This window comes from Passer montanus, unplaced genomic scaffold (genome assembly GCF_014805655.1).
Source record: "Passer montanus isolate IOZ18808 unplaced genomic scaffold, ASM1480565v1 scaffold10, whole genome shotgun sequence".
NCBI classification, from domain to species: domain Eukaryota; kingdom Metazoa; phylum Chordata; class Aves; order Passeriformes; family Passeridae; genus Passer; species Passer montanus.
In genome coordinates, this window is record NW_024356505.1 from 23,623,152 (window position 1) to 23,640,233 (window position 17,082).

The 17,082-nt window shown below is 36.3% G+C and overlaps 1 protein-coding gene across 2 annotated transcripts in view; it reads right to left on the bottom strand.

Moving 5' to 3' along the window:
- Positions 1-17,082, bottom strand: part of MINDY3 (MINDY lysine 48 deubiquitinase 3) — a 46,529-nt gene that overhangs the window by 17,991 nt on the left and 11,456 nt on the right. For both annotated transcript variants that reach the window (XM_039707086.1, XM_039707095.1), the window contains exons 8-10: positions 16,794-16,873; positions 11,843-11,913; positions 9,806-9,886 (exon numbers count right to left, since the gene is read on the bottom strand). In XM_039707086.1, coding sequence (XP_039563020.1) covers positions 9,806-9,886; positions 11,843-11,913; positions 16,794-16,873 — 232 coding nt within the window. The remainder of the gene's footprint in view (positions 1-9,805; positions 9,887-11,842; positions 11,914-16,793; positions 16,874-17,082) is intronic.

A 17,082-nucleotide genomic window follows, 5' to 3' on the forward strand; every position in this document is an offset into this window, starting at 1 on the left:
AACATACAAAGAGAACAGATTTCAAAAGCTTCTTAGGTAAAACAAACCAACACTGGAAAAAAAGTACTTAAATATCTAAATGAGTTTGCTACGTGAGGTGGCTAAGAGGTTGAGTTTTAGAAACAAAAGAATATGTTATTCACATAGCTAATCACATGTAGCTTCTTATGTAAGAGGAGAAAGATAGAAAATTAAGGCAATAGCTAAAGTATCACTAAATGTGCTTCACCTTTGCTAGGAGTTCAAAGGTCCCTTCTCCACAGACAATCCCTGTCTCTGCCTTTTCTCTGTCTTTGTATCCTTCCACATTTAGTCTTTCCATTCATTCATTTACATATCCTAACCTGAAAGTAGAGCTGCCTTATCAAAAGAGGTCAGAGATGTTATTTTTATTTTGTACTCAACAAAGCTGTTATTGCTATGAAAGGAGTAAATAAAGGGATGAAAAACTTATTTTTCAATGCTTTTTAAAAAATTGTTAGAAATTGGTTGCTGAAGATCTTTGTGACTGTACTTGGATTAAATCTGATGCTGTATATGGATTTACCCTATGTTCCTGGGGATTCCACAGCTGTCACATGTATTAAGGTTTTGTGGATCAACAGCTTTGACAATTTAAACAGATTTCAACCAAGTTCCTGCCATATGTAAAATGATCCAAAGTCTCCTGATAGAGATTCTTCTCTACACAAGTTCACTCTGTCGTGTCACAGGTTTATTACACAGTGTGTGAATTTTGCAAAAAGCAGAACTTGGCAAAAAGTTTCAGAACAGGACTATAAGAGTTACTATTTGAAAGTCTATTCTTATTACTGAAGCATATGTTGGCCTGTTGGGAGTCTCATTTACTGTTTCTAGTTCCTGCATCTATCCCAGTAGGGTTTGGGAACATGGGAATAAGGCAGGCTGAACAGAGAATAAAAGAATATGTAAGCCTCTACTTCCAAGGATACATGGTGCCCTGCTTAGAAAGAACATCTGGTCTTCAGACATTTTGGAGAAAAAACAGGCAAAGAGAAAAATGGCCTCAAAATAATTTCCCTGTTGTTTTGCCCAAGAACACTTCACTTAAAAATATCTTTAATAGGCATTCACTAACTATATTTAAAACTCTGTTTCCTAAGTTCTGTAATACATTAATGACTTCAGGACATTTTCTCAGTAAGAAAATTTAAGGGGAAGAATGATTCCTCGGATTCCATCCAGAACATGTATTTATAACAAGGGAGCAAGGATTAACAGCCACTCATAGAGATTCATTTCTTCAAACAGATCACACAACAGGCAGAGAATCAGTTCATAAGCTGAACAACCACTCTGTCACATGGTGAACACTACATTCCCAACACTTAGTATTACCGGTATTATTGTCTGGTATTAAAAATATACAGTAGGTTACAATTAAAAGATAAAGTAAAAGGGAGAGTGCTTTGTAAAGCAAAGAATGGATGGTGTGAGCCTGGCACTATCAAGATTCATGATTTCTACCTTTTACCTCATCTAAAGGTACATGGGGCATGTGCAGAAGTTGTTCATTTTATTTGCCTTCTCTTCATTGTATTATTATAGTATTAAATTCCGCATTTTGGAAGACAGTGGTTTAACTTTTAAGGCTGCAGTTAGTAGCCTACAATTAAAAGATAAAGTAAAAGGGAGAGTGCTTTGTAAAGCAAAGAATGGATGGTGTGAGCCTGGCACTATCAAGATTCATGATTTCTACCTTTTACCTCATCTAAAGGTACATGGGGCATGTGCAGAAGTTGTTCATTTTATTTGCCTTCTCTTCATTGTATTATTATAGTATTAAATTCTGCATTTTGGAAGACAGTGGTTTAACTTTTAAGGCTCTTAAAAAATTCTGTGCGGAAATTACTCCAAATTTCTCACTCAAAATTCAATTTCTGAAATGATTCCACAAAGATAACCCCTGATAAGGAATATACTAGTTGCTGTCCTAAATTTGCTTATTTACTGACCTGCTCTGATTTATAACCTTTGACAATCACGCATATATACAGTTGTTGGGGGGGGAAATAAAAAGGAAACTAAACTCAACATTTTCCCCTCTCCATGCACTGAGGTTGCATTTTATGACAAACAGCACCTTCTATCTCTGCCATAAATACACCACTGTGCCAAAGCCTGGTGTGGACACTGGAGCACAGCACTGCACTTACAGGATTTCTGGAAAGGATGTTCTACTGCTCTTAATTAACACTCTTAATTCTTCACTTGACACCAGATTAAGTATTAAGAAAGCTAATGTCATCTTCCTAACTGTGTGTGTATTACGCTTTTCGCCTGATTTGGAATTACAAACACCATTTTTTAAATGCAACAATTTGTTAAATACTGATTTGATTTTTAAATACTTCAATACTATTAAAAACTCTATTAATTGTATTTTAACAATGAGCCAGTATGTCTATTAATCCAAATTTAAAATCCAGAATTATTTACCCATTATCTACCCATTGGAGGCCCAATGTCTTTGCTGTTGTATAAAATATAACTGGAGCCAATATTGCTTTCACATTTAAAAGGGATACAGAATTATGTAAGTTCTCAGCCTTTTTTTCTATCCAGTACCTCTAGTTTCACAATTTGACAGCGACTTTATAATTTATAAAATTGCTTTAGAAATTAATTTGATGTATTTACTACTTGCAAACCACTCTGCATATACTACAGAAAAGAATGACACAACTAAAATGTGTTTCTTTAAAAATCAGTCTTTCCATTGGTAGGCTAATGTACATGCAAACTAGATGCTGCTCATAGCCTCCTCCTTCCTAAGACAGGAGGTTGCAATTCCTTCTAGAAGTTTTCCTGTGAGGTAGGACCCAATTTGTTACCTCCCAACCCCCAATTTCAGTTTATATATGAAAGTCATACATGCTAATAGGAGGAAAAGGAAAATGTACTCCTCAGGACAGCACATCCTACAAAGGGGCATGAAATGATCCACCATTTCTATACTGCTCTGTACATTTTTCACAACAGGTGCCTTATACATTCACCACAAGCTTTCCAATAAACACAGAGCTAGCTCATGTTCAGACACGATGTATCCATCAAGTTATGGCCCAAATATTGTCTCAAGGAAATGATTACCCATTAGACTCAAATATGTTCCCACATATTTACTAACAACTTAGTGGTAATTTTTAAAAATCAGACAAAAGTTTGTTTCTTAACCAACTGAAATGCAAATGCAGCAAGCAGAAAGTAAACAGAGTACACACAGTTTGAAAGGAACTAGGAAATTGGAAAAGTAAATTGATGCATTGCCTCTACAATAACTTTTCCTCCTAACTGTATTTAAAATAGACTTGAAATGATTAAGGAGACAGTCTTCCTAAAAATGTTTAATGTGATATTCATGGTCATTACTTAGCCATATTTTCTTTCCAAGTTTTCCTATTCAGAAGTGCTGCTGCAAGACTAAATTGAGAGCTTAACAGTTTGTAGGAAATTCCTTCCTTTTTGATTTGTGGATCTAGAAAAGGTTCTCTTATTGCACTGGTTTTCTATCCTTTATTCTCTTATCCTTCCTTCCTTTTAAAGTGTAACTCATGCAACAAGTGGCAGTGTTTCATTTTCAATTTTTACATCTAAGTGTTGCTGAATGGAAAGTTACTATTGGAACTGCCAGAACTACTCCCCATACCCCATTTTACAAGACTTTACCTAGGTGTGGAAACAGCATGCCCAGAGTCAGTTCAAAGGCATTCTCTCATCTACCTGAGCACAGAGCAGTATCAAAATGCGTAACATTTCAGGACAAATTCTTCTCAATAAGTATAGTAACTCAGAGGGGCTTTGCCTTCCCCAGTATTTTTTTTTTTTGCAGTAAAGCTGAAGTAGAGACCATCAAAATTATGATTAGACAGAGATCTACTATTTCCTAGAAGCTATCAGAATTGGCTGCTCATTCAAACAATGTGGGAAACAGGAAAATAAAATGAAACAAATATTTTTCTTGAGCAATCTAAAAACTGCTTGATGTCTACAGTTTCTCATGAAAGCCAAATCCACTTAAAACCAAAATCATATTTCTAATTAAACAAAAAAACTAAAACCAAACATTCCCTCTGAAAAAAAAAAAAATCAACAACACGCAAGTAAACCCACCAAAAAACCTCCGAAAAATCGCAGAGGCTTCATACGTGACAAGGCTTCAGATTTTTTATCTTTAGGGAAGACAAAGCCACTCTGGGTAAATTGCTGTCATGAACTGTTTCATTAGAAAGAAATATGCCACCACAAACTGTTGCCTCACATACAGAATCTCTTTTACTAGAATGAAAAATTTTGACAAAATCTAAAAGTTACTTGATAAATGCTGGTGTGAAAATCACTGACATGAACATAACAAGTTCTCCCACAGAAAACCTTCCAAACAAACAATAAACAAACTGTTCAGAAGTACTTGTTCACAAAAAGGACCACACATTTGTCATAGGAACTAATTAACCTGCAAGTAAAATCAGAGTAGACCCACAAATAGCAGAACAAGCCTTCATACTTATGCTCTGTGATCTTGCAAAGCTAGAGTAGGTTAGAACCTTTCAGAAGTACTTTATTTTGGTATGTCCTCTGCCAACAATAGACCTCAAAGCTGGCCTTTCTACTAGAAAATTCATTTGAAATTGCTTATGAACTCATGAAATACTATGTTATTAAGAACAACTTAAATTCATTAAGCAATAGCATTTACACTACAAATCTTAAACCAACCAAAGAGTAACTTCAATTCTTTTTGGGAGCCCACAGTTCCCACAGGAAACATCCTCCATCAACATTAATTATAAAAATGGGTCTCTTCCTGCAGAAAGGAGCTCTTAAATTCACAATAGGAATATTTGAGGAGTCAATACTGAATCAGTCAGGTGAGTGCTATTGTCAAAAACAGAACAGCATTTGCCTCCCTGCTCTGAAACAGCACACAGAAAATGGGAACCCTACTTTAGTCTAGAAATTATTTCTGCTGTTGCTTCACACATCTATATCAATTTCCAGGTAGCTGTCCAGACTGTTCCAACAGAACCAACTTCTCTTACTCCTGAAACCTACAGACCCTATAACCACATGCTCTGTAACCATTTCCTGAAGCGGAATCTTCAAAATGTGATAATTTCTTCTGTGATGAAAACATACTTTTCCAAAATTTGGTTACCTGCATTTACTGGTCATGGGTGCATAGATATTCTTCTCCCTTCCCTAAGTAGAAGAGTTCTTAAATTAAAGGATACACATAGGTTATTTTTGTAGAAACCAAAGGTGTTAACACATACTAATAATGACTGAATTTTTACACGTGCATTTCATTTCCTTTCACACCACCGACAATCTCTGTTGGTGTTCTGAGCTTAAATGCTGCACCAACTAGCACTCCTCCTCTGCCCTGCTCTGGTAAACACCACTGACCCACATTTAGGCTCTCCTATAGCACTGTCAGTGTTTGGTGAGGTGCCCCTCAGCTGAACCCTGATGAAAGAGATTGTTTAGGAAGAGAAGTCAGTGCTCTTTCTTCTGGGAGACAATGCTATCAAGGATGCAGAAGAAAGGCCCTGAGAATGTGTAGAACAGGTTACAGTGATCAAAGTCAGAGAAATAAAAAATGTAATCCGAAACCCATGTGGTTCCAGGAGTCCAGGACAGGACATTTTCCTTCAAAAGCAGTAATTTGCAACTTATTCAGATTTCTCAAACAGGTGTTTTCTCTGCTTATCTGACTCTTCAAGTCTAGAAATGCCACAATGCTGTAACTGAAAATGGATAGCAAATTCTGTGGTGGCCTCTGTGCTCAAAGACATAGAAACAAAGGAAATTGTTTGAACACCTACACAGCTGAAGTGTCCCCACAGCTTCAATCACCTGAAGTCACCAGACATACATTTATTCCATGCTGTCTTTTCACTTTCAATGAGTCTGAATTCAGACTTCAACACAATGTGGATTTGCATGTCACAGACCATATTTAGAAAGCACTATTCATCTCCTGTTTTTCTTCCTATTGTTTGCAGTGGAACATATTCTTGTTATATTTTGCATAACATTTCAACTTGTTGGTACTCTTTTATACAGTGTCTGACCCCACTTTGACAGTCCTAAAAGTTCTGAATTGTCTCAGCTTCTCATAACTTCCTATGAATATCATAAAAATAATTACAAAATGCCTGTACAACATTTCATCCCGAACATCGCAGCCTTATTCAGAGCTGCCCCACTTCCTACTCTCTCTTATCTCTACAATGAAAGAGAAAAAAAAATACAAAAAGACTGTAGTGATAAAGTTGATTTTTAGAGAACATTTAAAATATCACATATTTGCCTTTACACCGTCTGACAGAGCATGCAGAGAAACTCATGGTGTCAGATGAAAGATTCCTTGTTTACTTTTGTTGGACTGAAGCCATTTGAAAGTTTTTCTATTCACTGAAAGGAAGAGTAGGTAGGGAGAGGCAGAAATGATGGCTGCTTAGATTTAGTAGCCTACAAATAATCTACATACTCACCTTTCTCAGGCAAAATCTACCTTGTTGCAAATGCACAATCCATGACCACTAAGAGTAATAGCCAAACTTATTTTTGTAGAAAATGTTAAATTTGGACTGCTGAGCATTAAACAGCTTTCTGACTTTACACACACAACAGTTGTGAAGAAAAATAATATGATGGTACTACTTATGGTTCTTTTGCAGGACCCCCCCTGCAATGATTCACAAATTTTTTCCAACTCTATTAGGACACACATAACTATCAGTGTTTTGAATAACTATTTTGATAATATAGATATTTGCATGTGCTTTCTGACTTCAACATTTACCTATCTGCAGAACAAGCTGTAGTATTTTTGCTCAAGACAGTCTGTTCTATAAATGAAGATGTGAAGTTTCATTTCACATATTTCAAGATTCTATTTTCTTTCCAAAAGATCTAATTACAAATAATTATTTGGCTGATGACAGGTTGGTTAAGTGCCAGACAATAAAACTACTGATATTACCTTTAATAAAATGTGCTTCAATGAAAACAACAAAGAAATTATTTGTTATTTCTCTCTATCTCCAAATCTCTGTACTAAAACAAGGTTAATAACTCACTGGGTATGTACAGAAATGCTAAGACAGTCAAGATGTGCAGATGAAGACCATGCAGGAAAACTTACTCTTTTAGTAACAGGAGAAATTGCTGACTCACTGTAGACTCACCTTAAAACTAGGAATTGGCTCAACTGTCTCTGTTTACAGCTGTTTCATGCAGCATCAGTTACAAGGGAGCTTAAGCCCAATTACACACTTTATTTAATTAATTGTCACTTCAAGCTATAAGTGTGACCTTCAGTCAAAGATACTGTGCTGCATTTTGTACATTAAAATCCATTGAAAATATATAGAGTTTTAAAACATCAGCTATGAACAGAATCATTTATTTTACAAAATAAAACATTCCTCACAGTCACAGCTAAAAGAATGGTCCACATTCAGAGCAGTGCAAATATATTCTGGCAGACAACAATAGAAGTCTACAATATTTAAATAAAAATGTTCTGAGATAGAAAAGTGCAGCAGTTTATCATTCATTCCACTGATAGGAGAAAAATGTCTACAATTCATCTAATGTAAAAAAATCTGAGTCAAACATCTAAATACTAATTGAACAGCAGCCAGCTTTCTTTAAGTAGAGCAGAATGCAGAATATGAGTAAAACCTTTTGCTTGCTAAACCTCCAAGCTCAAGAAAATGAAGATTCTGTTCTGTCCCCTAATTTTCCCATGCTAGTTGTCTATAGCAACAGTAGCCTAGGAAGATTGCTGTTTCTAGATTTCTGAACCAAATTACTCAGCTAATGACAAAACTGACTACTGTTCTGCTTAACAGAATAATTAATAATTGCCTAACATTATTCTATTTAAAAATAAGGCTTTATGCTCCTGTAAAATACATGCAGCTTGATTAATTAATTAATCTCTGGTTTTTGGCTCCACAGTTCATTTTTCTCTTTCCATTCTGAACATTTCTTTCTCATGTAATCAAACTCACCACCAAACTAGAAGCTACGGCCTCAGTACTAAACACCATTTACACAATTACACATTGTGTAATTTTTTAACAACTTGCTGATTAACCACTGACAACAAATTCAAGTTTCTTCCTGTAGTTTTCAACATGTAGCTGCAATTGATACAATAACTGATTGTCAACACAATTTGTATTTCCACTGCAGCTGACATCTCTACCTGAAATGCTCAACAACAGCTACTTTAGAAAGGGTGAGGTTAGACCTCAAATTCAAAAACTAACAGCTTTTACACACCTTCAGCTCCTGCTCTGTGTAATAACAACAACAACAATTAAAACATCTAGGAAATTCTTTGCCAAGACCATGTCAATTCTTTATTCTGCTTTTTAATAATCACAGGCTGAAGTTCTACAGCCTAAGTGGAGTTCAGTGAAGAAAGGAGAACCAGTTGGAAACACCAGATACTGATACCCATTTACTCTAAATCCAGGAAACGGCCTTCAGCATCCTAGCAGAAAGAGCATTAGAAGTGGATTTCTGTCAGGAAACAGCCTCTGCAGACACTGAGCATTAACTGTGATAACATTGTGACAGGAACCCTGGACTGCCATTTACAGAGCAATTATACCTATTTGCATCACATTGCTGTCTGCATGGTACTGACTTTGATGATATCATTCAGAAAAACTGGGGATAAAATTTCAAAATTGAAATAAAAAAGCTTTACTAGGAAAGACTGGGAAGAAAGCAGAAAACAAATATCCAAAGGTGAATATGGAGTTTTCTATTTCATGGAGTAAGGAAGAAAGAATATTTATCTGATATTAGGGATTAAAAATTTGCAAAAAAAAAAGCATTGTGTAAAACTGGCTTATTAATTTCAAGGATTTTTTAAAATTTAAGTTTAAAGATTAAAAAATACTACTCCACAAACTTTCAATATATTGTGGAGGTTTGTTTCTTAGTAAGAAAAACCTTGGCATTTGTGTTGTCTTTCTAAAGATTAGACAAAAGTTTTACTTTAGGAAATTCAACAGTTTGAGAATTTACAGTTTTATCTTTGTCATATGTTCTAGTATGTATTTTCAAGATTTATAGTTAAACTTTTAATTAACTTTTTCACACATGAGGTGCAGGGAAGCTAACTTCTAATAAGTACCAATAAATAGACTAAATATACCATTCAAAGTTCAATCAATTTTTTAATCTGAAACAAGTGTTCTATAAAACTAAAATTTAAGATAAACAACTTACAATCTTCAATTAAAGAACCAGAAATTGTCTCCTTGGAAAATCTGGTCTAAGATTTTAAACTGAGAGTCCTCCCGAAAGCATTTTATGTTTTACAGGCTACAGCAGATATCTGACAGAATATATAAAGAATTATTGTGACAATCCTGATATGTATTTTAAATGTAGATCAACCAACTACAGATTAAGAACTGTGAAAGTACTGTCAGGGAGATTAAACTATTACATAAATCTCTCTTACACTATAGAAATTTAAGACAGTACTTATCCCAAGCATGGTGTTCCAAAGCATAAACCAGCCCCAGCCCAATAAATTAGGCTAAAACCACAAGATTTCACACAGCAAGTTATGAAATATTGCTGAAGTACGGGAACAACTTTGCCTCCAAGGAAAGGCTTAATTAACAGTTTCAGTGACTATGTTTTTACATTAAAGCCACATAAAAGTCATCTTGTAGCAAGATCTGTACTTTGAATTTATGTGGTGTTTATCTGCCTGAGGTTACCAAAACCACATCTAACATACCTTGGCAAAGAAGACTGTGAGGTGTGTTTCACTGCCAAGTATCCAAATGGGAAATTTTGGAGATTTCAAATAGGAGCCAACCTAAAAAGGTACAGCAAAATCAGAAATACAAAATCAGAAATACAGGGACATTTGGAGAAACCAGAAAGTTCACCAAGTTAGTGACCAAGTTAACGAAAATTTAGGTAGTTTTCAGCATAGTTAGGACTCCACTGTTATAAAATGTTCAATAAAATGATGTATTTAGCTTGCAGACAAGTACTATGCTTAACAATACTACCATCAGATGCTAATGAAAAGTAGAAGGCCACTTGATTTATTAATTGTTTGTGGATTAATTAATTCAGAATTGACATTTATTTAATAAATTAGAGGACACCCAGTTGCAGTCAATACACCAACATCCTGCCAACTACATTATTCTCTTCAACTCTGAGACAAGCTAAAGAATTTAATACAGACTACAAATAAAGCAAAGAACAACCAAAAAGGTTAACGAATTAAAGAGTATTAATGCTGTTTCAAAAGCAGTCTTTGTAGAACAGCCAGGACCCCATAGGGGATGCTGGATAAGCTCAGGGAGGGCTGTTGCCCATGGGTGGGACCCCACACTGGAAGAGGGGAAGTACAGAATCCCTTGCAGCCCACAAAGGACCAGCACATGGACTGTACTAATGGTGCCCTACAGCAGGAGTCCCTTGCTGCAGCCAGCCAGAGAAGAAGTGAAGGAGTTGACTGCACCATTAAAACAGACAACCTGGCCCAAGGACCAAGGGCAGAGGTTGTAATGGATGTCTTTCATTTGTTGTAAGCCATGATTCCAGTTGCTGTTGCAGGAATTACTGTAACAGGAACCACCTGAAGCAGTGGAGGAGCAGCCTTACAGGAAGCAGATGCAGCACAGCAGTGACCTGTCCTGAGCTGGCTTTGGTGCCCAATGACTCCAGGCAGCACCACATCTCCTACTTGGAGTGACCACCTGAACACATGGAGCCCAAAGCAGGGACTGAATGAACTCAAAGGACATTTCATGGACATGGTACAGACATTCAGCAGGGGTGGTCAGACTAAGGGAATGACAGATATATTTTATAACAAAGGGTGAAAAGAGGGGTGGTGTTCAATGAGGTTGTATTGAATAGTGTGGGACCTGAGCATGACATAAAGGGTATGGAATAAGGGGTGGAATGTGCTGTTGGAATGGAATAGAATTAGTGACCAAAGGATATAAAGTGGGAGGGAAGAAGGAGGAATGGGGGGACATTTGGAGTGATGGCATCTTGCGAAGTAACTGTTACACTTGATGGAACTGTGTTCTCCTGGACATGGCTGGATGCCTGCCTGTCCATCAAAAACCATAATTAATTTCTTATTTTGTTTTGCTTGTGTGTGTGGCTTTTGTTTTCCCTACTAAACTGCCTTTATCTCGAGCCATGAGGGTTTTTTTTATTTCTCATATAAAAACCAGAAATCAAGAAATTCTGTCACAACAGGAAGAAACAAAATGGACTAAGGTGCACCAGCAACTTTCAAATGTTCAGAGATAAATACATAAAATACCTCCTACATTTTGAATATATTGTATTTAGAATAGAGTTGCTTAATAGTAGTTTTATCATTTTTACTTACAGATATTTATTTTAAATGGAAGAGAGTGAAGGCATAAAAAGAGATCAATAAAATTGCAACACAACAGCAAGCCCTTTTGGGACTTCACAGTTTTAAAACCATCTACAAAATTTAGCTAGAGTTATTTCCATAAAAACATAAGCTTCTAACTAACAATAATCAATTGGTGCAATAAAGTTCTAATCTAAATAGCACCAAAGAACATTTACTCAGTAAGATGCATTTAAATTTTTTACATATTTGTCTTAATATATGTTTCATATATGTCTCAATATATGAATTTGGATATTATTTGGATGTTCTTTAAGATCTCCAACAGTACACAGTAAAGCTTTCAGTAATACTGTTAAAAAAGCCCACAACACCTTAATGAAAGAAAAATTTTAAATGATGTAGAAAACAGCTTACCTTACAATATCTCAGCGATTCCATCAACGTCAAAAAGCCTACTGTTGCCTGTTTGTGTATGCCAAGAAGTTCTGTTCAAAAGAAAACACAACATTTATCCAAGAAAAATCTGCACATTCTATTTTAAGCCATTTTTTCTTACTTTCAAAATTGGTCAAGTAATAACAATTTTAAGTTATGCAGTTTTAGTAACAATAACAAATCATCAAGCTATAGTAAAAAATATATAACTCTCTCTATAAATAAGATATCTCTATAAAATAAGACCCAGACTCATAGTTTTAACAGGTTCTTGTTGATAGCCTCATTTAAAAGCCTCTTGGACTTTGTAGGAGGGGAAGACTTGCAATTTACATCACAATTATTCTTAGAAAAATCTAAGAAGAACAGCTATCTTCAAGAAGAGAAAACCCCATATACATGGATAAACGAATGCTTTTTCCTCTCTCCCTCTTTTTTCTTAGAGTTCCTTGACCATATTTATCTTATGCACTTCACATTCTGAATAATAAAACACAATTTTTGAAATAATAATTTTTTAAGCAGAAAAACTAATTTGATTTTCAATGCTGACTTCTATTTAAAGCTCTCAAACACACACAGCTGCCAGGAACAGCTGAAATATTTATGTACTACTGATTGGAAGAGCACTTATAGAGCCTTATTTGAGGTCCTCTAATATAAATAAAGAGAAAGTACTTCAAAATTCAAGCTTCGAACCTAATTATACAGATTTGGAAGAAGCTCTGGGCTTTCGTATACATCATCTAAGGAGCTCCAAGTACTGCCTGCTTAGAACAGCTCTGCTAGAACCCCAAATGCTGTCTAACAAGAGCAGCACACACTGGAAGCACACACTATGATCAGTTTAAGAATATCTGCATTTCCTTTATTTTGTTGAACACTGACTTCCATATTTGAAAGTGCCCTCTAAAACACTAAGTCTCAACCATAATTTTTACCACCAGTCATCTGTGTACAACAGCATAAAACTGTTTATCCATGGGCTAAAGCCTCAGGACCACAGCAAGTGAAAGAAGCCATTCCGAATTTAAAAGATTCCTGGATTCGCAGAAGTGAACTCTGCAGCACCAGGCATGCTATACTCCCTTCACCAACTTCAAGTTTTACCTCACTGAATTTTGGAACAGTGCAGAACAGTTATTACAGTAATGGTTTAATTTTTCCCCTCTACTGTTAAGCAAAAGTCCCTCTATATCCAATTCTGAAAATCAAAACCCAAAAAATTTACAAACATGAGCTTGTTCACTGCCTTTGTGTCTGAAAATACAAGTCTTTCCTTAGAGTGTGAGCTATAGGTATTAAAAGGCTCTTTGCAGTGTAGAATTCTTTGTTTGTTCACTGCCTTTGTGTCTGAAAGTACAAGTCTTTCCTTAGAGTTGAGCTATAGATATTAAAAGGCTCTTTGCAGTGTAGAATTCTTTGATCTGAAAGCTGTGCTTTCACAGATTACCTTCAAACTTGCTTGGAATTAAAATATTCAGGGGTGCACACATTATGCTCAGCAAAACCCCATTACCTCCCTGGCTAATAGCTGAGTGGCTATAAATTGCCATATGCTGACACAATTCATCCTTTCTTTGAGCTGGGGGAAAGAGAGCTATAGCCCAATTAAAAAAACTAGTGAAGAATCCTGCAAACTAGGGAACAGATAACATACAGAAATAGCACATTTATATGTACAATGAAGAAAATGAGTGGCAGAAGTAAGCAACAGTAAATTAGAAAAGTAATTTTATGCATCACAGATACTTCTTAAAAACCAGTAAACTAGTGAGGAATCCTGCAAACTAGGGAACAGCTAACATACAGAAATAGCACATTTATATGTGCAATGAAGGAAATGAGTGGCAGAAGTAAGCAACAGTACATTAGAAAAGTAATTTTATGCATCACAGATACTTCTTAAAAACCAGTAACAAAAAATCAATGTAAAGTTCAGTCTGCTAAACAAGTGATATAGGAGCCAGTACCTGGGCACAGAACATCTAAGTCACATGTAAATAATATTTACTATTCAGAAAATTATCAAAATAATTCTATGATTAAGTACTTTGTCCCCCTGACAGATAACTAGATGAGAACTCTGATAACTAGAGAGTACAGATTAGAGAGTGCTGTGATTCTGGCTATAACTGTAGCCACACAGTGTGAATATTCTGAATAGTCAGTAGCCAAGCCACACAGACTGTGTATCTGTGTACAAAGCTCCTAGGTTAACTTCAGCTTGTAGTCACTGATCTATCTACCCATGCCTCCTTCAGAATTAGCCAACAGAGAGGAGAAACACAAAAGCAAAAACTACGCTCAGATGATTTACAAAGAAACAAAAGGAGGCTAGCTGCACTAAATCGAAGTTTATTCTGTGAATATCCTCACTCCACGAAGAGAGATGACTGGAAGACATCTGATAAGACCAAGGATCAACTAAGAAAATGAATATTTATGCCTCTTGTCACAAAGCTAGTTTCTCTTGCTTGGAAAAGCACTTTTGCCAAGACTCAAATTTCTGAACCCATTCCCGTTTCCATCCGCATCAGCACAGCGCCACCCAGGGGCCACACCAAGCCCACAAATCCCTGGCACCGCCCGGGAAAAGCAGTTCCAGCCCTGGCTGCACTCACAGGGAGCTGCTACAGTGCATGGAGGAAAAACAGCCCCAAAAAAGCAGCAAAAAATAACAAGTACCTCCCCATATCTTCCTACTGCGAACAGCTGTGGCAAGAGAAGAGATCAGAATAAGAAGAAAGGTTTAAAGGAGAACATGTGGATAGTCAAAGAAGAGACTTGACCATTTCAGTGGCATTTTTACCACCCGTGGCCAAGAGCAATTCCAGTTAGTAACTCCTACCCTATTTGGAAAATATGCAATACTGTGAGAGCCAGTGCTCTGAGTACAATCTGCAAAGACATGCTAATTCCTCAAGTTTGCAATTTAGTCTGGTTTTTTGTCACTGCTAAAATTACTGGCAGTACCTTTAAAATGGCTTATAAATAATTTTAATTATTTATTTAATTAAAAACTGCTTATCTAACTAGTTGAAAAAGAGGCAAAGTAACTTCAGATAACTTATGAATGCAACAGTGTTCAGTCCTTGTTGCTTTGATATCTTCAACCCTTCTACATGAAAAGCTCATAAGCATTGTGTGTAAAACCTTCAGCTTCTTTCATGTCAAAGAGAAAAAATCCAAGAGAAATGCTCAAGAAGAAAAGATGACAAAAAGGATTTCTATATAAAGGAAATGTGACAATGTATCCAAAATTCAGCCTAGCCTATGAAGTTGTGAACAGTACCAGCTGCTCTTTATCTTTCTTTTTGATAGACTGTAACAAATCACTTGGTAACAAATACAATTATAGACTTAAGACTGTGTATAAGCAGGTTCTGGCTTATTATCCAAAGTCTTCAAGAAAATGGAGGGCTCCCAACATAAAGTCCAATGACTTGACTGGTCAGAAAAGCTAATAGGACACAAAACACCAGATCCTTAAGAAGTACTAAAGATCATTTTCTCTTCCTCTGCTCTCCACAAAAAGACTCTATGGGACTTCCCGTTCTAGGTTTTTAGAGCAGAACTAACTGAGAACCTGAATGTCCAGAGCAAGTTCAGCATTCTCAGAAAAGAAAAAAATTCCAACTTGGACAACAAAGAAATAAAGCCTACCAGAAAGATAATCTGAAAAGCAAATGAGGCAACGAACTCACAGTTTTCAAAACCAGTATACCGAATTGCAGAACAGCAACTTAGCCTAATGTAAAGGAAAGCTCCTAGAAAATTCAGATTGATTGACCGATCATAATCTAAAAATTCAGACTGATATATCATAATCAAAAAGGGAAAATTAAAAATACCCAAGAAAACATACAGATAAAACCCAGAAGGCTAATTAAAATAAATTTCTATTAGAAATAGGGGGATAAATGACAACAATGTCAAATAGAGGAAAGTTAGATAGAATATCCAAATGACATTCTCTAAGTCAGTCACAGGCTGCAGGACATCATAACCAAGAGCAAGTCTAAGATGTCTCAAGGGAGATTATATTACTTGTTCATCATCAAACCACAGCATTTTGATTCAGGTCTTGCATGGATCTGTCCTGAACCTAATTTCAAGTAAGTATTTTCTGTGCTGACTTGGATGATAGAAAATCATTAAGAAACATGCTGATGAACCCGAGATGGACTAGCAGTTAAAGAGGAGATGTGAACAAATCAAATTTTTCCTGCTTTCATATAATCTCCACTTGTAAAATGAAACCCAAAAACCACAAAAGCCCTCTGATCATGAGCCTCCACCAAATCACTCCACTATGTCCATGTCTTTCCTGCCCTGGGGAGCCCAAAACTGGACACACCACTCCAGAGGTCCCAGAATGATGGAAAGAACCACCATTTCTCTCCAGCTGCTGGCTACCCTCCTGCACAGCCCTTCTTTGCCAGAAGGACACACCAGTGACTGAGTGCAACTCACTGCCCACAGGGGCCTCGGCTCCTTTCCTACCAGGCTGCTTCCCAGCTAGCCAGTGCTGCCCTCTGCTGTTCCACGGGTTTGTTCCATCCTGGGTGTAGGACTCGGGTACATCTCGGGACATTACTGTCAGTTCATTTCTCTAGTTTGATGTGGCTGTTTTGAACAGTGGCCTTGTCTTCAAACTTCCCAAATTGCAGAGACTGCACTCCCTTCCATCATCCAGGTCATCAGGTAATGTCTCCATTCAACTTGTAGCTGACAATCCTGTATTCACTGATACTAACATCAGCAATTTTGTGCAAGTATGTTGTATTTCCATTTGAAGTCTACTTAATTCAAAGGGCAGTAAACAAGGAGACTATCCAAACAGAAATGGAATACATTCCAAATCTATAGGTCAGCATCTCAGAGTATATAAAAAAAAAAAAACAAGCATAAACTAGAACCAACTTACTCATTCCTGAACATTCTCTGTCTCCATCCCACACATTAGAAACAGCATGTCCAGTCAACAGCAGATTAATCAAACTTTGGCTACACAACAGAAAGAAATTATGTAAGACATAAGAATTTAAAAGGGACATGAAATTTTTTTCAAAAAATATGGTTATCTGTAACAAATTCAAAAATTATTGAATTACCCAAGCAGACATTTTGTAACTATTTTCCATTAACTAGTGTGCATTTTAATTCAGGAACTCTATCATCTCCACTCTTTCAAACATGAACTTGATACAGAATGT